The sequence below is a fragment of the Bactrocera neohumeralis genome, chromosome 4 (assembly GCF_024586455.1).
Source record: "Bactrocera neohumeralis isolate Rockhampton chromosome 4, APGP_CSIRO_Bneo_wtdbg2-racon-allhic-juicebox.fasta_v2, whole genome shotgun sequence".
Lineage (NCBI taxonomy): Eukaryota > Metazoa > Arthropoda > Insecta > Diptera > Tephritidae > Bactrocera > Bactrocera neohumeralis.
The window spans coordinates 15,197,640-15,220,197 of record NC_065921.1 but is presented as its reverse complement, the minus strand read 5'-3'; the positions used below and the strand labels follow the sequence as shown (position 1 = coordinate 15,220,197).

Below are 22,558 nucleotides of genomic sequence, written 5' to 3'. Positions count from 1 at the left end.
GAGTAAAATTGTTTTGTTGATCTAACGGTAACGATCAACATAATCGGCCTACTGAGCGTACTATTGACAACACCAACACGCATTTTGAGACTCATCATTCATTATTGGATAATATTCCACCGAATAGACCACGTCCAGCACGCAGTGAAGAATATATAACAGCCGTAGCTGAGAGTGTACAGGATGATCGTGGAGAGTCGATTTGGCGCCGTTCGCAGCAACTCGGACTGACGTATGGAACGCACTGCTTGTGCAAGAACTGAAGTCGCTCAACCTTCCCAAGTGACATCACTTCGCTCTATGGGCTCTTGAAAAGTTCCAAGAAGATCTGACGTTTTCCAGCCAAATTTTGTTTAGCGATGAGGCCTTTTTCTGGCTCAATGGGTATGTAAATCAGCAAAATTGCCGCATTTGGGACCAAGAGCAACCTGAAGAGATTCAAGAGCTTTCATTTCATCCAGAAAAAACAACGGTTTGATGCAGAAGAATCATCGGACCATATTTCGCCAAAAATGATGCCAGTGAGAACGTAACCATCAATGGCTACCATTATCGCTCCATGATAATTGGCTTTTTGATGGCTGAAATTGAAGCTCGTGATCTCGGCGACATTTGGTTTCAACGTGAAAGCGCCCCTTCACACACATCGCATCAATCAATGGACTTATTGAGAGAATACTTCGGTGAGCGGATAATTTCACGTTTTGGGCAGGTCGATTTGTCTCCCAGATATTGTGATATTGTACCGTTAGACATCTTCTTGTGGGGATATGTACAGTCTAAAGTCTCTGCGGACAATCCCGCTTCGTTTCAGTCATCGAAAATTAGACTCAACGGATGGATCCGAATGATCTTTCGAATGAGAATAAATATTCCCTATTAAATTTTAAGTTTTTTTGGCTTATGTTTACTTGATATTTGTTGACTTTAAACAGTTTATTTATGCCAACATGTACGATGTTTTAATGAAAATATGTGCATAAAATGTTCGGTTGAACTCTAACTTAGCCCCTCCTTTCTTTTTAGTTTTAACTTCCTTTCAACGCGTGTCGGAAGTTAGATATCTATAATTTGAATTAATAGCTATAATTTACAAGTTGCTATTGCCTCTAATTTAATTACCATAATTCTTGTAATAATTACAATTAGATGTAATCAGAAAGTGTCACAAATTGTATTCGGATTTTAGAGTGAGGTTATTTTAATTTTAATTCATGAAATATACCATCATTTTTATAGATATAAAAATATATCCCGCTTCAATCTAATGTTTTAATATTTGTATAACAAAGAACTATCAAACGAAGTAGGAGCTTTAATAAAAGACCTAAAAAGAAATACCTCATAAATATATTAAATAAGAAATACCAAATTCGAGTAAAACCACCATTAAATAATGAACCCATAAATCGGAGAGCATTATTGTTCGAGGTTAGACCGATTTAACCGACGTCTGACTAAATAACATAGAGTCACAGTGCCTGCTAGAAAAATAGAGGTGGAGTAATTCGTGAAACTATTTCACAAAATTTTTAGTATTAAACTTAAACATAGCCAATATGGATTTTGGAAAAATAATGAACCGATTTTATACATTTTTAATACAAGATCACATTGTTGACGGGTCCGTATTTTGATACAAAGTAAACGGGGTTTTTCGGTAAAAGGTCAGCCATAGACATCGCTTTAATTAATGTGGTCTGATTTCTTAAGAAATCGTCTCAGTGCGAAATTTTTAAGAAATCGATTTTTCTTTGCATCATCGGATAGTATACACTGTAATAAACATTCCCTCAAATTTTGAAATCGAAATTCAAATTATTACGGTCGCTACAGCGTTTCTTGTAGAAAGGGAACAGAGTGGGGAACATAGCGACTCCAATCTTTAAACGCGTTTTTCTCAGAATGGTGTTTTTCAAAACGGTTTCCACTCTCAAAAGAAGAGTTTTGAAGATATCTAGTTCCAATTTGGAGAGAACAGTTTTAACGTCATTCCCTGTCGCGCTATGGAAGCTTTTATTTTTTTTAATCTTGCTATTTTCGGTATTTTTTGTTCAAACTGTCACCATTTTGTCAAGTTTCAACAAAACAAAACAAGCTTCCATAGCGCGATAGCGACTTTCCTGCAAATTAATAAGCTTTTTGAAATTTTGGTTTTAAACCAAAATTGCGGCCGAAATCGTGGACATCGTACAATACCTGTTTTAAATGTCATTGCAACAACTTATTTAAAGCACTTGGAAATTGTAATTGAATTCCCCGGGTAAGTAATATTTCAAAAAAATGTGTTTTGCTAAGTAGGTGGGACTGTCGTTAATTACTATGCCAAATATATGCCTACGAGTGGTACAAAACCTTTAAAGACGGTCGAGAGACGTTGAAAACATACCTCGTTCTTGACGACCTCTTCAACTCTTGAAAATATTAAAAAAGTGAAGGATATGGTGCTTAAAAATCGTCGGGAAAGTGTTAAAGAGAAGGCAAGAAGGACCGAAATCTTTCGTGAATCCGTTCGAATAATTTTGGTTAATATTTTGGGTATGATACGCGTTCTTGCTCTGCTCGTCTCAAAGAGTTGAATTTTTTTTTCAAAAAGAGTACGATTGTGTTCGAATTTAAAGCAAAAAACGCAATGAATACCATCAATAAACCAACGTATTCACCAAAAACTGAAATTGCTGCTCCCTGGGGCCCGTTTTCAGTCGATCAAAGCTATAAAACGGAATTCGCTGAAGGAGCTGAAGACCATCTAAAAAAGTGCATATTAAAAGTGTTTCGAGAACTGAAAAATTCGTTGGCATTAGTGTATTACATCTGATAGGGATCACTTTGAAGCGACAAATATTTGATGAATAATTGAATATTTTGCGTTTTATTTACAATTTCCGGTTCCTTTTTTGTCACAATATATAATCACATATATATCACGAAATAATGCAAAGTTGTCACTATATGGCGCAGGATATTAACTCCTAAAGCTACTTATACTTGTCAGGGAGGAAAAAAGTAAGTGTGTGTGCAACGAAAACTTTTTTTTGCTGTTCATGGGATCAGAGTCCCATATTTTTGAACATTGATTCTTATGTAAAATTGAACGAATCGTATGGAAAGGTCAATTTTGAAAAAAAAGTTGGTGGAAAAGCACAAAAAAACTTTTTTTTTTAAGTTTTTTTGGATTTTGAAAAATTTTTTGATTTAAAAAATATTTTTATCAGAAAGCTGAGATTTTTTTACATAAAATTGTGTAACTTCAAAATTTTTTGCATTTAATTTTCAGGTCGTTAAAAAATAAAAGAAATAGTAATTTTTTTGTTCGATCGGAATACGGGTACAAAACCGTGTCGCCAATTGATGGAACGGCCCATATGTATATACTATATAGCTCTATATACTATACATATGTGTGTATATCGTCACTAATTGTCTACTCGTTTTGGGTTTCCGAGAATTAATTTTTATTTGATCCCTGTGGAAGATCCTTGTAACAATTTTCCATTCATTATTTGTGGCTATGAATATATAGTATATGCAAGTATTCAATATAACAACTAAGCTCAAATGACAATGATCATTTATACGTTATTATTAACATTATCAGTTCTACGGAACTTCATTAGCAGCGCCATCTGTTTGTGATTTTTTTTTAATTTTGAGGTACACTCAAGTTTATTACTAAGAAATATAAGGTTAAAACAGACTATACAAAATTGCCTTCTCACGCAAAATAGCTTTATTTTGGTTCACGCGCCACGCTTCGCATAAACTAAGTCTACGCCTAATTGTAGGCTACGATAAATTTTTGATTTTACTCTTGATTTTTAATTTTTGTCTCAGCAAATAAAGCAAATATGGCAACAATTTGCTGACAAACTGTGTGTGTGAGAATTTATTAATGTAGTAGTATTTATTTATTATTATTTATTAACTTCTTAATCCCGTAAGTGTATAGAAAAAGTAGACAAAGCAGAATGCAATTATGTTGAGTCGTGAAAGTGCTTACTCCTGGCCATAGTTCAAAAAAATATATGTATGTATGTGTTATTGGCCGCAAATTTAAGTGAAACGGTAATTTTATTATCTTTCTAATCCTTTGCTTGACTTCGGTATTCAATCGCAAGCTCTCTCCTGACACTTTTTGATTTTTGAGAGACTATATTTTCTAAGTTTCGTTGATGAAATTTGGAAATATGGGTAACCAGTACGCTACATTATGGAAATGGCGAAATAGGCCGTCAACTAGGCCTATTTCCCAATAATTAATTAATTAATAATAGTAAAATTAAGTTTCCTCTGATTCTTTCACTATATAAAATACAAATCAAGCATCCATTTACAGAAAAATTAAGGCAACTTTTTTATACTAAATATATTTTATTTTTCATTTAAAATGTTTACATTGTGTTTGTAAATTATTCTTATACTATTTATGGTTATATGTATAAAATACAAAATTTTTATATATTGTTATATATTCATATATTGGACTTACTATATATGCATACATACAATTATTAATTTATATATGTATGTGTAATGCATGCATTGGTTTATTGATTTGATAGTCATACGCAAAAAAAAAAAAAAAACAAATTAAATGACATTTTGAGCATTGAAAGGACCGACTAATGCTATAATAAATCTATTATATATATATATGTTATTTATTTATTTTCTTATAAGGGAGCAAATATACAAAATTTAGTAAATTATTCTTTTATATTTACATAAGTTTATATATTTATTGTTTACTAATATTTATTATGGTTACATTAAATTGTAATTTGTCCCATAACCTTCCATAAACTCTTTTATTTCGTAATTTTAGTTACTAACAAAATAACTTTAGTTTATGCAGGCAGTTTAAGGCTGCCTAAATATTTTGCGGAATTATTAAAATATATCTTTTAATTAAAAAAAGAAAAAATGCATCCAGAAAAAATTAAAAATTATATCAAGCTAAAATAAAAAAATATAATAAAATAAGTGAAATTTTGGTGGCCAATAAGCCGTTAAATTAAACCGTCTTTAAAAATATGTTATATTTTTGAAAAATATTTAAGAAAAAAGTATCTTGCCACAATTCTTCACTTATACATTTATTGGCTTCATTATAAAAACCTCTTTCTCGCATGACATTTTTTAACATGCATTTGCTAAAATTTTCTGTTAAGCTCTGCATAACATTTTCAAAATACTTATAGAGCTTAAATTAAACTATTACTTTCTTATGTACTAACGAATATTAACAATGGCGATTAACTTATTTTAATTTATTTTTAAATATTTTTGTTTTTTATTTTTGTTTACTGTTTATTTTTTTTTTAATTCTAATAATTTTTTTCATTTACTGCAAATTGAAAATTAAAAAAATATGTATAAATGTTATATTTATGTAAAGTTAAAAATCATTGTTTAAACTCCTTTAAATTGAACTAAGCTAATTCATTTAATTATGTAAACAATAATCTCGTAAATATTAAGCAATGAAGAGAAGTAAAGGCGTTAAGGCAGTTAAAAATGTCTTATATGAATGTAAGTTTGCGCTTAGGTGCGATTAAGCGGTTTTACAAAAAAACATTAAAAAAATATGTATATAATGTAACTGAAAATTCTTATTGTTGTCGAAAATACATATACTGTCAAATAATAAAAAATATTAAAAAATTTCTTATTATTGTTGAAAATGTATTGGGAAATAATAACCTCAAATTAAAAATAATGAAAAATGTATAAAATTATGAAAAAACAGGAGCTTAGAAAATTTAAATCAAACTAAGAAAAAGTAGCGAAAAAAAGTTAATAACTTCTCCTACATATAATAATTTAAAAAAAAATTCAAAACGTTAAAATTCAATGTCAGCAAATTTTAGAATTTCTATAAAAATCTAAAAAATAAAATAACTGAAACTAATTTAAATAAAATTAATAACTAAAAGGGGATGAAAATAAAAATAGAAAAACTGAAACTATTTTGAAGCAAATTAGTAAATGAAAGAAAAAAATATTCGTAAATTAACTTTCTGGGTACAATGCCTCAAAAACTAAAAGAAATAAATCAGTGTTTAGTTAAAACTTGTTTCTTTCATAATTTTATTAGCAGCGCGTAATCTTCCATAAAACGCCATGCAAAATTTTTCCCCTTTTAATCAACAAATAACCGTAAAATAACTGGAAAACTACCTCAAAGTGAAAGTAAAAATAAATAAATTAGTTAAAGCTCACAAAAGTGGTACAAATCGGCGTCGTTCTAGAAAAAATTAAGCATGCAATATAACTTTAACAATTTGTTAAATAGCATAAGTCGATTTTCGTTACAAAGCACAAGTTGAATTCCTTCTTAGTTTCTTTACCTTCAAAACAGCTTAAAGTCGGCAAATTATGAAGAAAGCTATAAAAGCTGTGGGAAGATTTTTGCCTCAAAACTCTACGCTGCATACATACATATATTACTATAACCCATTCCTCTAGATATATTGTTATTAAGCTGGTAAGGAAGGCGCTAACCGATTCTGCGATACCGAATTTATTTATTTGCAAAGATAATTTTTGGCGGGAAAAATTTCAAAATTTTATAAAACCATTTAATCGCACATATACAAATATAAGTAATTTTTCCTTGCTGGCAAAACTGAAAAAAAATCGAAAAAATAAAGAAATCAAACATAAATTATTGTTAGATTAATAAAATAAAAAAAATAAAATACATAATAAATACATAAAAAAAATCATCAAACAATTATTTTAAGTTCATAAAAAAATTATTATTTTTAAATCAAAAAATCAAAAAAAATAATATTAAATTACTTTTGAAGTACTTAAGTCCGTCAGTTTCACAGTGCGTATACGCAACATTTCTGTTAGTAGAAAAATATGCTGTCCCACCGATTAATCGACATTGGCAGCGGCTTTGACTGATTTTATATGAAATCCTATTGGATTTGCTCTGAAATTCTGCGATTTTCTATGCACATATATATGTACATATATAACGGTTTCTAAAGCGGCTTTACTCCAAACTTTTGACTGTTGCGGTAGCGTATAATTAACTTGCCGGTTACTTGTGTAAATATAAATAATTAAAAAAAAAACAATTAAGTGAAATTATGAGCACACATATAATGAACCAATATTCTTAGTTAACTGTACTTACATAGTTGTGAAATTTTAACAAAACAACAGAAGTGACTTTGACCGGTTTTGCTTTAAGTACATTTAAATTGATATTTTTAAGAAAATTAAATGGATTTTTAAAAATTAAAGAGAAACAAATATAAGAAATTAAAATTAAATAATTTGAGAAAAATTTAAAATTACAAAAAATAAAAATAATTAATAAAAATTAAATTTAATTACTTGAGAAAAAGTTACGCCAAACAAGCGATTTTCTTGGTTAAATAGTTGAAAAGTTTCAAAAAATATTTCCGTTTGCAGCCTGTGAGCATAAAAATACTAAGTCGAGTTAGGTTGCTTTGTCAAATTTGCACAGATATGTTTGACCTTAAGCGTTGCTATATATTTTTGCATATCATTACAAAAACAATAATAATAATGAGGGTATAATTTCTTGCTAAAAAAGAAAAACGGGAAACTAAATACGAGCTTAATAAAATATATATTAGAATTGTTGTCATTGCTATATCTTTATATATTTCTATATTTACGTCGGTATATTATTTTTCTTTATAGTAAATACTAATTATTTTTCTGCTAAATTTTCCACATTTTCAACTTAATATTGCGGTTTTACGTGCTCTACAATAACATTCTTTTATATGTATGTGTTTTGTATATATACTCTTAGACATTGCTACTCAGTTACATAAACATATATAAGCTTACAATTAGTTAATAAATGTTGCATACAAATTATGCATATATTCTTTCTTATGTTCACTGTGTTGCATAATAAACGTGCGCATAAGCATATATGTACACCCAAATCGAAATATATATATATGAAGTACTTTTTTGAGTATACAGAGCAAAGTCATAGACATATAATACATATATATACATATGTATATGGCTATATGTATTTATTATTAATGTTGTGCTTCGAATTTCCGCTCTCCGCTTGCTTATCAATCCCATTCGCCAATGTACATGGTGCGCGGTGTGGGCACGTAGCCACGAGTTGGCAGCGGCAAGCGTCCATAGATGTGATTGTATGGTGATTCAACTAAATCGGCATCTGTAAATGTAAATTCGATTAATGAAACTGAAACTGAGTGGAAAATATTTTACTCGTAATACAAAATTATAAAATAATATATAAAAATATTTGTATAAAAACAACAACAGTAATTGGGAGTGTGTAGGTGTGAAAGCATAATTGTTCTTCATTATTTTTTTTTATTGTGTGTGGTTTTTTTGTATAAAGGCAGGTCTAACTACAAGTGTCTAAGTCCCAGTCCCAGTCCAGGTCCGCCAAATTATTTTTTACGTATTTATAATGTTATTTTTTTTGTAAATATCAATAAAGTTTGTAAACTTATGTTCTAAAAAATCGCTTTGTATTGAAAAAAAATTAATTATATTTATTTACAATATTTTATATATATGCACATATTTCTGAACTGTCCATTCTGCTCATTATTATTAGAGAGCCTTTAATCTTTTGTCATTTTAATTAAGCCAGTTAGCACAATTCTGCCGGTTTGCAAAATTTTCTGATACGCAGAAGGGAGACTATTTATTTATAGGGTCTTATCAGGTCAATTAACACTTATTCCCATATGAAAATGTTTTATGCAGAAAGAAGACGCTTTGATACTAGACTGTTATGATAGATTAGGTAATTCGGCTCATTTCGCAGGAGTCCACGAATAATCTCGGTTGGACTACTAGCGACGTTTGTCCGCTGTTATGAATTGACTGTTAATTGCGTCAAATTTTAATTTTTTCCAATAAATTTAAGGTGAAAATTCGTCATATGACTAATTGAATTAATTAGTATCTTCTTCCCATACGGAGAAGGAAGTAGTTGTTAATTGAAAATTGATTGATTCAATTGGTAAAAATTTTTTTAAATGACAAAAATGGAGTCAATTCGTACTTTCTTCCTTTTAGCTAATTGAGTGCTAATTATTAAATTAAATGTAAATAGAGTGTTAATTGACAGAATTAAATTTTTTTTCTTGAAAAAGGAGAATAATTTTAATTGACTATTTTTTGAGTAAATTAGTATTTTTTACCAGACAATTTCTTAATTGACTCTTAATTTAATGGAATCTTAATTGAGTCAATTAGTAATTTTTTTATAAATTGATGGTGGAAAATTTGTTAACCTTATTTAAGTTGAGTCAATTACAAATTATCTCATATAAGTTGAAGGTAGAAAATGAGTTAATTGAAGTTTATATGACTCAATTAGTATTTTATTTTATTTTTAATTGACTACATATGCACTCTATTGGTATTTTCTTCCTGTCTGTATTAGGAAGAAATTTTTTTAATGAAACGTTAATTGACGCAATTAATTTTTCTCTTGTATGGATGGACAACTTTTTATTGACTATTATCTGAGTCAATTAGTATTTTTTGCTAAACAATTTCTTCCTTGACTCTTAATTCCGTTAATTAGTATTTCTTTTCTAGATGTAGAAAGCAGACAATTTGCTTATTGACATTAATGGAGTCAATTTGTATTATTTTATAATAAATGGAAAAATTTGATTGTATTTTAATTGGCCCAATTAGTAATTGCTTCATTTAAGTAAAAGGTAGAAAATGAATTAATTGAATCTTATATGACTCAATTAGTAGTTTATTACTATAAATTAAAGTTGAAAAGTGTATATCGACTCTTAATTGAGTCCATTAATATTATCTTCTTATAAGTTGAAGGTGAAAAGATTTCTTGACTGAATCTTAATTGGGTCAATTCGTGATTTATTTTATAAATTTATGGAGGAAATTTTTTTAATTGTACTTAAATTGAGTCAATTAGTAAATGCTTCATATAAGTTGAAGATAGGAAAGGAATTAATCGAATCTTATATGATTCAATTAGTAGTTTATTCTTATAAAGTGAAGTTGGAATATATATATTTACTCTTAATTGAGTCAATTAGTAATTTCATATCCTCGATTAAATTAAGTAGTCTTATAATAAATTATTTTCTCCAGATATGTTTTTTTTGTTCTGAACTACTGTCAACTGACATGAATCTGCAACTATAAACATATAAAAAAATATTCAAATGCTACCAAAACCAAAAACACAATACCAAACCCTAAAAACATAGTATGAGAACAGTAGGCGAATGATGTCAAACCTATTTGATAATTGGTATTTTCTTGCTCAATTTCAGTTTTCGTTCAGTTTACAGCGCTACCGGGTGGTTTGGTTGTTGTTATTGTTGTGGTTGTTCGATTGAGGGCTGTCCGGTCGCAGTGCAATGGAGTTGTCAAGAAGTTCAACCAGCAGCAGTTGTTGAACTGTCCCAGCACAAGCACCTTATCTACATATGTTATTATTGTTTGTATAGCATTTTGTTTCGATCTGTTCGCTCAGTAATCGAGTATTTGAATGCGTTTGAGACTCAGGCTGCGGGGTTTGCGTGGCTTCAAATAGCCATAAATGGATTCCATATCGCTAGCGTCGACCCGACTATCAGATCGGCTGAGCCGACTTTGTTGTTGGTGCTTTTGCGAATGTTGTTGTTGTAGCGCTTCGAAATTTGGTCTTTTAGACGTTTGTTGTTGCGCGCCTGTATTGGCATTTGTTGTTGTTACATTTGTATTCTTTACGCCATTACTGTAGTTGCGTCTGCCATTATTGAACAGAAAATTCTTATTCTCCTTGCTGTTATCCAGTTTATTAATTTGCGCCTGCGCCATTTCGTTAGGCACTTTTGCTGCTTGATCATAGTTATTCAAGTGTTGCTGTTTCTGTTTTTGTTGTACTTTTTTGAGTTCAGCCTGGAGCTTGAGCTTCTCCTGTTGCTGCTGACGCTTCTGATTGTGCGCTTTCATTTCGAATGCCGCTGTGGTGGCGGCCACAATGCTGCCGCCTAGTTGTTTAATAGCTGACGACATTGTCGGTGTTGTTGCATTTGCCTTTGCTGCCTTTGCTGCCGTTGTTGGCGTTTTTGTATTTTCCGTCGCCGTGTCATTGCCTACAACAAATTGATCACTACTACAATTGCTATTTTTCTTACCGCGCCAGCAAGGCGGCGGCAGCATTGGTTTATCAGGCGACACCGCGTCATCTGCTCTGTGATTGTGTGGCGTCTGCATGCCAAGTTTGTGGCGCTGAAAGTTTAGCAACTCTCGTTCTTGAAATTCCTCTACGTCCTTTTCATGCTCCTTCCTGTTCTCATGCGTAGTGCGCGCGCGTTTCATATCAAAAGCGTTCAGTTGTGTAACACCACGCGCTTCCCTGCCGCGTAGGCGGTCGTAGAGCATGGTGGTGGAAGGCGCTTTCACAATGCGCTTACGCCCACCGTACATATAAAGGGATCCCTCCTCATTCGGTTGCTCGAAGAAACTTTCGATTGAGAGCGATTTGTGCCGCAACAACGCGGGCGAATGCACGAAACCCGATCTGTTATCGGCGCTGACGCGTCCTCTACCCAACTGCATTTCATCGACGAGTGTGCGCTCAAAGGGCGATTGCGGCGGTGATGGTGAATCCAATTGCCATTGTCTACATGTGTAGCGGTCAGAATGTATGGCGTCCCAGTCCGTTTCGTCGGCGTCGTAAAGACAGTCACCATAGCGTCGCGTTTGCATAGCGTACTCGTTGTAGGTTTTCTTTTTACCACCACTGCGCTCAGGTGTTTCTTCTCTGACTTGCGCTTGCTGTTTGTGCTCATTATAATGTGGCGCAGCATTTTCGCGTCGATAGTCGCAATCATTGACGTAATGCGGCGAATCCGTTTTCTCTTGTGTGTAATGACTCTCTGAGTTGCGCGCGCCTCCCACACCGTAACAACTTTCCACTACATCTGCCTCATCGAAACCCTCATCGTATGTGCAAATATCACTAGGCGCTAACAAACGGTTGCGCCGCGGATTTAAAAACGACACGTCGCTTTCGCTACACCATTTCACCAAATTTGGACCGCTTTGACCAACCGCTTTGTTGCGCGCTACACCAAGCGCTTCGCGTCTTTCATCATTAGCGCCCTCCAGACCAGCGCTGTTGTCCCCACGCGGCGCGCGTATTTGCTCTGCAGGCAACGGTGGTAGTGGCGGCGGTGGCGGCGGCGCTGGTATTTCCGCCAAACTACCGCTTAACTGCTGGTGCAAACGCAGCTGCTGCTGGCTGAGACTGCGCGGTGGCCGCGCCGGTTGCTCAACACCGAACAATGGCGCCAATGTATAGCAACTAACGCAATTGCAATTGCTGCCCACTGAATTGCTCGCGTCGCGTCGTGTACGACTCGTGCGGAAACGGTGCGGCGACAGCGTTTGTTGCAATTCGCGTGTAAGGCGCCGAAAGCGCGATCGACTTGAGCGCGCGTTGGTATGCACTGGCGCTGGCTGAGTGTCAGCATAGACTAAGTCAGGGTGGGGATAGTCTGAGTCAGTGTGCGGTGGCGCATAGTAGGCGCGCATATTGGGTGGTAATTGGCGGCGCGCGCAATTACGGCTGTGATGGCGTTGGTTGTTGTGATGCGTATTGTTGTGCTCTAGCGCCCCGTCCTGCTGGTGATGGTGGTGATGATGGCGCTGGCGCGTTTGTTCTAAATTCTGAAAGTGGTGTTGGCGCTGTCGCTGCTGCTCTTGTTGTTGGTGTTGTTGCTGTTGCTGTACGCTAAAGTATGTGTTATTGTTATGGTTTTTGTTATTGTTGTTGTTGTTGTTAAGTACGTCTTCGTGTTCGTGTCCGTCCATGCCGTGCGCTGTGTCCGCTGGCAGGCGCATCGGCGCCGCGGCAGACAACAGCTGTGGCAGTGCATTGTGCAGTTGTTGTTTCTGTTGTTGTTGTGCTTGTGCTTGTGCATGTAAGGTTATTTGTGGTGCCTGTGCTTCATTCGTTTGATTCTTGTTCTTGTTTTTGTTCTTGTTCTTTTTGCCGTTCTTATTGTTGTTGTTGTTCAGATGGTCCATGTGAAAATTCGCAGTCGGCGCATTATACTGCTGCTGCTGCTGACAACCAATACTACTACTATCATAAATACCTATGCCGCTCTCGAAGCTGCGCGTCTGCCACATCGGATGCTGCGGCACGTGATGCTGTTGATGATGCACGGCGTGTGCTGCAGCGGCAGCCATCAGCTGCTGCTGCTGAATGTGGTGTGGATGCATGTGTGGCGGCGGCTGTGGTGCTGCCACATGCATCGCGTGCAAATTGGGCGCCGTCATCGACATGTGGATCATGGAGTTCTTCTTCTGGCTGAGTGTGTTCATGTTGCTGCCGTTGCTGTTGCCATTCGTGTGGCCAGCGTTGCCATTGACCAGTGTCCCATTGGTGACGTGCTCCTTGTGCTCCTTGCTGGACTTGGAGGTCTTCACGAAGTTCGGTACACGTGCGCGCAAGCCACAATAGTAAGGATCATCTGAAATGAAATTCGAGTGCGCGTTGCAATCGCAGATTTGAGTACAGTTCGTGGCAATATTTACAGTGCTTTGCGCACAACTTACCATATTTTTTGTTGTCTTTGCCTTTGTCTGATTTGCCACGTGATAATTTGATTCTGGTGTCCACCTCGATGTCATCGTAATCGGGCTAAAAAAGTGAGAATAATAAAAATTAAAATATAGTATGCCATTTAGGTATGAATAACAACAACAACAGAAATATGGTTATGTGATAATAATTAATATTCGCATAATACTTTTCACTGCAAAAATCTATGTATAATGAATTATAGCGAAACCAGTCTAGGGTACACAATATTTTTGCAGAACGCCTTCTTTATATTTTTCTGATATACAATATTAATCTTTCAGATTCTCTTCTCGATCTTCTTAACATCAGTTCTCTTCTGAATGAAAAACTGTATAAGAGATTGACTGTATAAGAGAGAGACTTTCTATTCTATGTCGCTCTGCTTATGCCAGTTGCTTGTTCGATTCGCCCCTTTCCAAGTTTGAATAATCGCTTGTTAAATGGGTACCTTGTGTTTTTAAATTCCTATGAGGTCCTATACTATACATATATATTAATGAAAATATATTATATTTAACGTCAGATGAAACTTAATGCTCTTAGAGCTCGTTGGCATCAATATAATTTTTTGGAAACTAAGAACTTTCTATCCTTTAAGTTATTGTCGATTAAATTTCCCAATGATTAAATGTTTGGTAAATTTTTTTATCTTTCGCACATTTCGCTAACGAGCTAAGTTCTGTGTTTGGTGATCACAGCGGAATCGCTGAAAACTGGACAACCGAAAAGCTGGTTAGGCAAGGCACGCTCTCCTTAAATTCCTCCGATTGGTGTGAGTCTATTATCTGATTCCTCCTTCCGTTTTGACGCTGAGCTTTTAAACCTCTAGTGAGCTCAGCAAGCGCTGGTAAGAAGCAGAACTTATGCGACTGCGGTATCTTTCTGGACCAGAGTGAAACATAAGAGCTCATCCGAACTACTAGCGCTTAGCCAAGGTCAATCTCGTTACTATTGTAGGTGCTCTGGCTGGACACTGTCCAATAGATTTGCACGCGGTGCAGCTAAATACTCTATTTGACGCTCTTTGCCATAGCATGTATGAAGAAAGGCGACGTGGAATCATCTTGTCACCTTCTTCTCCATTGTTCAGCTTTTGCCAGACTGAGCTTGAAATATCTCGGTAGACATACCCTTGTGGTAAGTAAAGAACGATTCGTTACTCAATATGTGGATATAGAGATCCCCAAATATAACTATTTAAAAATAATAATAACTATTGAACTATCTGGTGTCCATCCTCCTTAGCTACTTAATTTAATGGATTTAAAAAAATTACATATATTACGAAGTTACTCTTCTTCTTCTTTATTGACGTAGACATCGCTTACGCGGTTATAGCCGAGTTTATAACAGCGCGCCTCTTTGCTGTTTGACTTCTATTACAAATTCGATATGTAGACAGAAGAATAAGAAATTAAAAACTGACTCAATTAAGAGTCAATATAAATTTTTTATTTTCAATTTATAGAAATAAACCATTAAATAAGTCATATAAGACTCAAATAACTCATTTTCTACCTTCAATTTATATGAAGCAATTACTAATTGCCTCAATTTATATACAATATACTTTTAATTTTCCACCATCAATTTATAAAAGAAATTACTAATTGACCCAATTAAAATTCAACCAATACATTTTTACACCTTCAACTTATTAGAACATGATACTAATGGACTCAATTAAAAGTCAATATAAATTTTTCAACTTTAATTTATAGGAATAAACTGATAATTGAGTCATATAAGATTCAACTAACACATATTTTACCTACAAAGTAATGAAGCAATTACTAATTGACTCAATTTAAATACAATTAAAAATTTTGTAATTGACTAATTGAACCAATTAAGATTCAATCAATAAATTATTTTACTTTCAACTTATTAGAAGATAATACTAATTGACACCATTAATATCAATCAATTGCCCACCACACATTTGTGGAAAGTACAAAACGATGATCAATTTGGATCTTGAGGTTAAAATTTTAGGTATTAATGGGTAATACAGAAGACGAACCTTATCGACTTTGATCAACTTTACGATATCCTAAACCATGATAGTTAACCTTTCGCTACTTTACGAGTATAAGTCGTATTTAAAAAAAATGTCCAATGACGATAGAGAAATCACGAACTAGTTTAATAAAAATATATACGCCTGTTTCCAGTTGCTTATTCGTTTAGCTTTCTTTATTCTGTTTAACTGAATAATACTTTTAAATTGATTAAAATTATCAGGACCATTAGTAGCAAACCTAACGCCAGGTAGCGCTGTAAAAAAGTTTTCTGCTTTTTTCATGATTTCTCAGCAAAAAATAGTAAGATTACCTCATGTCAGCTGATTTCGCAATTAGAGTGTATCAACAGGTGAGGCACAATTGTGTTAACCATTTATTAGTTTCATAACATAATTATTTCAGCAACATAACATGCCATTTACAACAAAAATAACAACAATAGCAAAAATGCTGCCGCATTTACATAAGCTCTTCTATACATTTGTGCACCGATTTACGCTCATATGCCCTAAATATTTGCGTTACCTTGCGTTATTGATACTGTATGAGTGCATGTGGATGTATGTGCGTTTGTCGGTGTGCGCCTGCGCAATAAATGCAACATTCTTCGCATATTAATTACACGCGATATCGAGCGATAAATGCAGTTATTTTGACACACTATCAACTAACAACACTTATGTATGCACATATGTATGTGTGTGTAGGTTGTAATTACATATGCATAAAATTTAATTGTAAGTATGTGTGCGAGTACCTGTGCGCAAAGAACGAGTTTTGCATTTGGAAATTGTTGCATTGATTATTGTATTTAAGTGGCGTTGTAATGTAAATTGCAGCAATTGTTTTTATTATTCTTGTTGTGGTTTTAAGGTTTATTGCTTGGCGCTGCCCTTCTTCGCCTGAAACGTTTCAGTGATTTGTTGATATGCAAATAATTTTTATTTGTAATAAAAATAAAAGAAAACCAGCTGTTTGTTAGAGGTTATAAAGGGTGATCCATTTCGATGTTCCCTTCTATTTTAAAAGAAAAAACACAGAAGCCTTAAATTTAATGAGAACATTTTTTAGCATTTATCTTTTAAGATCATCTCTTTCAAATATCGGCGCGGCTACATCTGATACGGTCCATCCGTTGAGTCCAATTTTCGATGACTCGTTCGAGCATTTCGAAGCGAGGTTGTCCGCAAAGACTTTGGACTTTACATATCCCCACAGGAAAAATGTAACCTTCTTTTTAGACAGGTAGGCACTTTGGGCTCAATTAGCGCTGGATGCGACATTTTGATGCACTATCTTCGGACGTCTATAAACCTGCTATCTCGTTTCATTTTTACGCTTTCGATGAAACTACTTATGTCCGCAATATTTTTTGACGAAAGCTATTCAATGCTTGATGCCTGATGTGTTCCAAATACTCTGAGTCTGGTTTGTGCTACAGCCGGACACTCACAGTAAAATTGAAGACTGTTTCCTGATTCTCTTTTAGCGTGCAGTTGCGGCAAATATTGTTACAGGGCAGACCCATTTTAAGCGCGTGCTCTCAGGCCAGCGCCCCGTTATGGTTGCTTGAAGCCTTGGATCTAGGCTTATCTGCTTCGTTATCTTGCAGTTGGTTATTGATTTTCATCTACACAGTGCTACTTTTTCATAGTGAGTATAAAGCTCTCTTCTGATCGCTCCCAGCGGGCGTCGTATTAACTCCATTCAGATTTCATCCAAAGAGGCTCCTACCATATTTTGGCCAACCCGTCCGCTTTTTCATTACCGAAAATGTTCCGGTGGCCGGGAATCCAAATTAAGGACAGGTGGAGTTGACTTCGCAGTGAGCTTAAAGCCTTTCTGCAATTGCTAACCACGCTGGAATGAATCAGTGGCGTCGTAAACGCCAGCAGTGCTGCTTGGCTATCCATGTATATGGTTTCTCTCTGTATCACGCAGTTATGCAATAGAGCACCAAAGGCCCTTCTCATACCTGGTACTACCGCTTGGTTCAATTTGATCTCTCGGATAAAGAGAGAGATTTCGAGATCATTGGAGTGTACACTTGCACCCACTCCGCAATCCATTTTGGACCCGTCGCTATAGAAAGAGGTTGCATCTTTATTTTCTCTATTCACGTTTAGAGGGTATCCTAACCCGGAAGTGGATATTAAAATATTACTTTGGTGGAATTTAGTCCGATTTTCTTGTGTTTAGTTGATTCAGGATGGCCCGTGTCGCTGAGTCCATAATCTTTCCTATACCAAACTCCTAGTTCTTGTATTCTTATAACGGAACATGCTGCTACTCTCCGAATAAAGATGTCTATGGGCAGCTGATGCAGGAGTGTATTGAGTACATCAGTTGAACATGACCTTATAGCATCGGTAACCCCTTATAAGCTGCTCTTAATACTCCTGCTAGAACTAGCCACCAAACCAGTCAGTGCTACGTATGTTCGAACTGGCCTTATGACGATCGTATACATTCACATAACAATATTTGGTCTGAGGCTCCAGTACCTGCTAAGTATTATCTTGCAGGTGTAGTAGGCCATAGACGTTTTATTTGTCCTTTTTTCAATGTTAGTCTTCCAATTTAATTTAGTATCGACTTTAACCCCCACATATTTAGCTGTGGTGAAAAAAAAATTGCTGTACCACCAAGTGAGGGAAGATTAAATGGAGGTATTTTAGTTTTAGAAGTGAAAAGCAGCAGTTCTGTTTTATTAAAGTTAACACCTACTCCGTTGTTCGCGGTTCATAGGTGTAGCCTAGGTAGCGCTCTTTCCACAATCTCACTTTTACCTAGAAGGTTCTTAGAATTAGATTTTCAACGAAAATATAGGCAACGGCTATTAAATTCCTTATCTGCCTTTACGATATGATCGCCACTATTTTTGACATTGTAAACTAAATATGAAAAATGCCATTGAAATTGTGATTCAGCCTAAAGGTAGGCCAGAAATATAGGAAACACTCATTTTTATCACTTTCTTATCAACTTTTGGGCTTCATAATAAAGAAAGAAAAGAAATTTTACTTAAAGTTGAAGATTTAGCTCCACAAATTAAAAATTTCTGCTTGTTATCATGTTACAGTTAAAAATATAAAATAATAATATATAATTGAAATAAAAAAATTAAAAAATATATATTAAACTAAAGTTTCTTGTCATTTGTCGCATATATTCTTTAAGCACTATTTTAGTTCATTTCCTACAAAAAAGTTAAATATTTTAACATTCATATGCTGAGCACTCACCTTGGGTATAATGTCATGCGAGTAAATATTATCGCGTGGCGGCAATTTCGGCGGTTTCTCGCTGCGTTTATGAGCCAATTGTTGTGTCTGCAATAGCAACTGTTCACGTGTGGCGGCCACATGTCCGGCGACTGCGGTGCCACCATTCATACCAGCGCCGTTCATGGTGTGCATGCCCATACTGGCGGCGGCGACCTGCTGCTGCTGTTGTTGTTGTGAATGATGGCTGCTGCCAGCACCGAAACCAGAGCTGCCCGAACTGCCGCCGCTGCCATTGCCGGCCACGCTGTACGGATCCTCGTCGGGTATGGGGATCCTAGGGCGATTCTTAATGTCCACTATGGGGCGTTGCACTGTCGGTGGAAAGAAGAAGAGAGCAGAGAGAGTTGGAATTAGCATAAACTGTCATGTGATAAAAATTAAGAAATGTGTAATGTTAGAACGCATAAATCATTTATTGCTGTCAATTGTTTGCATAAGCATAATTTAACTATTTTTTTTGTGTTTACTATTGCTTTTGTATTGTGGAAAAATATGCAAATTTCGGCTTTGTGGCTAGTATTGTTATTGTTTCTTTGGCTTTGTCTATGCTAAAATGCGTTGACATGCGTTCTGTGCGTAGATGTTGCAGCGACACACACACATGAGCACATATGTATAGATAGATGCACTCACATACACATACATATACATATATGTATGTATATATAGAAATAAGTTTGCTTTTGATTTATGCGCCAAACGCTTTGAGACAATGGCAACACGTTGCGTGCGGCTGCTGCGCATGCGCACTTTTATTGCCGCCCTTTATCGCGGCACGAACCGAACACAGGCCAAAACGCTGACACTTTGACATTTAAAAAGCGAAATGAAAATGTTGCCGGCTGGCATTTGAAATTTACCGCAAAATTTACCTATGCATTCCTGCACAAACCCGTATATATTTACAAATGAGTGTGTATGTGCCTCGGTGCGCGCAAAAGCGAAAGGCCAACAACAGTGGCTGCAGCTGCAACAACAACAAGCGCCACTAAGCTCATGTGAGCGCTGCTTGGTGTCAACCTTGAACCGCTTGTCGAGCGAATGGGGAGTGCGGCGCCAGCGAAGTTCAAAATAGAAGAATGAAAACTAGAAAAATCGCATACAAAGTTGCATAAAGTTGTTGATATATACATATATATGTATGTACATATACCTACACATATTATATACATATGAGTTATTACTGCATTTGTGTAGTTTCGTTATGGCAGCGCAACAATGAGATCTTCGTGCGGATGCCTGAGATCCATGGCTGCACTTTCAACCTCTACTGCACTACAATTACAACAAGAACAACAGCAACGTAGAACAAGTATTAAAATAAAGTCGCTCTAATGCTAAAGCGCAAGCGCAAGAGCCCAACCTAATAAATTGCTAACATTTTGCAGCAGCCACAAATGAATTCGCTTGGCTTAAGCCGCTGCGCCAATGGTTGGTCATAAGCTTATAGAAATGTTGGCAAGACGCGCGTATGTGTATATGTAATCGTTGATTAGTTATATTAGCATACATTAATAGCAGAATTTTTATTTTCTTATAATATTATTATTTGTAATTTTTTATATTTGTCTTTGCCCTCCTCTTCTTCTCTGTGCACTTACCTGGTGGCAATTTGCTCTTTAGCATATCCATTGCGACCACATTGACAATGAGCACCCAAACGGGACAGTCCAATATATCGTTCTCCGATTTGACAAAAGCCACAACGGACAGACATTGCGTCTCCAGGCGTCGACGATCGGGATAAGCACGACGAAGTTCACGATTTACATTCGATTGGAATTTTTTCATATCGAATAACTGAAAGAGTGGAAAATTGTAGAATTATTAAGAACAAAATATTAATATAAAATTGCAGAGTAAATAAAACGAAAATAAATATTAAAAAAATTTAATAAATAAGAAAGAATATTAAAAAATAAATTAATGAAAAAATAATATAATAAAAATAATAAATTTATAAAAAAATTAAATATTAAAAATAATTAAAAATATGTGTGTAATGTTATATAATAATCATGTTTAAAAATAAATTTAATAAAATCGTAAAATAAAACTGCTCAAAAACAACTTTTTCAATAAATTCCCAACAAATAATTTAAAAAATATTTCAAAATATTAAATAAAAAAAAATTAAATTAAGTTAATTAATTATTAAGTACTCGCTAAAAATGTGTGGCTGTCAGAATTTATGCCCAGTTAATTTGATTAAGAAATGTATACAAATTGAAAATTCCAAATTTAATTTTTATAATATTACGTATTTTAATAAAAAAAAATAATATATGTGTTTATAATTTTTAACTTTTTTCGTTAATTAAACTTCGTTAGTAATTACCTTTATTTTAAAACTTTTTGGTAAATAACTTATGGCTTATTGCTTTTGTTGTATAAATTTTTTTAATTAAATATTTTTGGATTAATCTTAAATTTGTGAACAAAATATAAATTTATGCAATTAATGACAACAATTTTTTTGTATAAAATTTTTTTGATAAAAATTCTCCTTTCATAAAACATTTGTTTCATTTTTTTTAAACTTTTTTTGTAAAAGTTTAGTTCATAAATTTTTTTGTTAAAATGATGTATTTCAATAGAAAATAACTTTTACGTAATTTTACCAATTTTTTCATATTTATTGTAAATAAGTTATTTCTTACTTTCCATAGTAAAATTTTGTAAACATTTTTTTGATAAGTCTTAAATTTGATATAATAAATAAAAATGTATGCAATTTTTTTGTAAAATTTATTTGATAAAAAATGTTTTTTTTTAAATGAAAAAAAAAATTAACATTTTGTTTTTTTTAATATTTTTCTCACAACTTTTTGTAAAAGTTTAGTTCATAAAAAATTTTTAAAATGATGTATTGTGATAAGTAATAATTTTTATTTGTTTTTCTAAGTTTTTCGTAAAAAAAAATTTCGTAAAATTACATTTTCCTTTAGCATAACTCCTTGTTTTTAATATTTTCAGTAAATAAGTTATTAGTTATTTTTTATAATATTTTTTTTATTAAAAATTATTTTGATTAGTCATAAATTTTTTTTAATATTTTTTTTTTTTTAATATTTTTTTTTTTATTATTTATTTTTAATATTTTTTTATTAAAAATCTTTTTGATTAGTCATAAATTTGAGGAATTAATAAAAATGAATGCAATTTTTTTGGAAAAAATTATTTATTTTATATCTATTTTTTATAAATTTTTTCCTTCCTTTGTTTTGTAAAGGTTTAGTTTTTTTAAATTTTATTAATAGGAAATAATATTCATATGCGTTAGTTGTTAAGGTTTTAACTTTCATTCTTCAGTACAACTACTTTTCGTTTAAAGGTGTTACGTGGGTTTTGATATTTCATATTTTTTTTTTTTTAGGTTTTAATATATTTAGAACATTTTCTGAAAATTTCAAGGCAACCGCAATACGAGTGTAGGAAATAGAAACTTTGGGAGAATGGCCCGCCAGGTCAGACCTGTCGACTACTTCAATCTTTGGTACTGTTTTGCTCGTAACATCGTTTTCAAAGTCATTGGTCACGACTTCGCAAAAATCAATGAAGTGATCTTATGACAATTTTTCACAGTTCTTCTAAAAGATGACCCGGTGAAAGAACTTTGTTTTTTT

At 33.8% G+C, this 22,558-nt stretch overlaps 1 protein-coding gene across 2 annotated transcripts in view; it reads right to left on the bottom strand.

Moving 5' to 3' along the window:
* Nucleotides 1–6,758: 6,758 nt before the first annotated feature.
* The window catches only part of LOC126756330 (uncharacterized), a 140,976-nt gene continuing 125,176 nt past the window's right edge, over nt 6,759–22,558 (bottom strand). For both annotated transcript variants that reach the window (XM_050469307.1, XM_050469308.1), the window contains exons 7-11: nt 20,534–20,732; nt 18,891–19,243; nt 13,594–13,678; nt 13,131–13,508; nt 6,759–8,191 (exon numbers count right to left, since the gene is read on the bottom strand). In XM_050469307.1, coding sequence (XP_050325264.1) covers nt 8,082–8,191; nt 13,131–13,508; nt 13,594–13,678; nt 18,891–19,243; nt 20,534–20,732 — 1,125 coding nt within the window. In that variant the 3' untranslated portion in view covers nt 6,759–8,081. The remainder of the gene's footprint in view (nt 8,192–13,130; nt 13,509–13,593; nt 13,679–18,890; nt 19,244–20,533; nt 20,733–22,558) is intronic.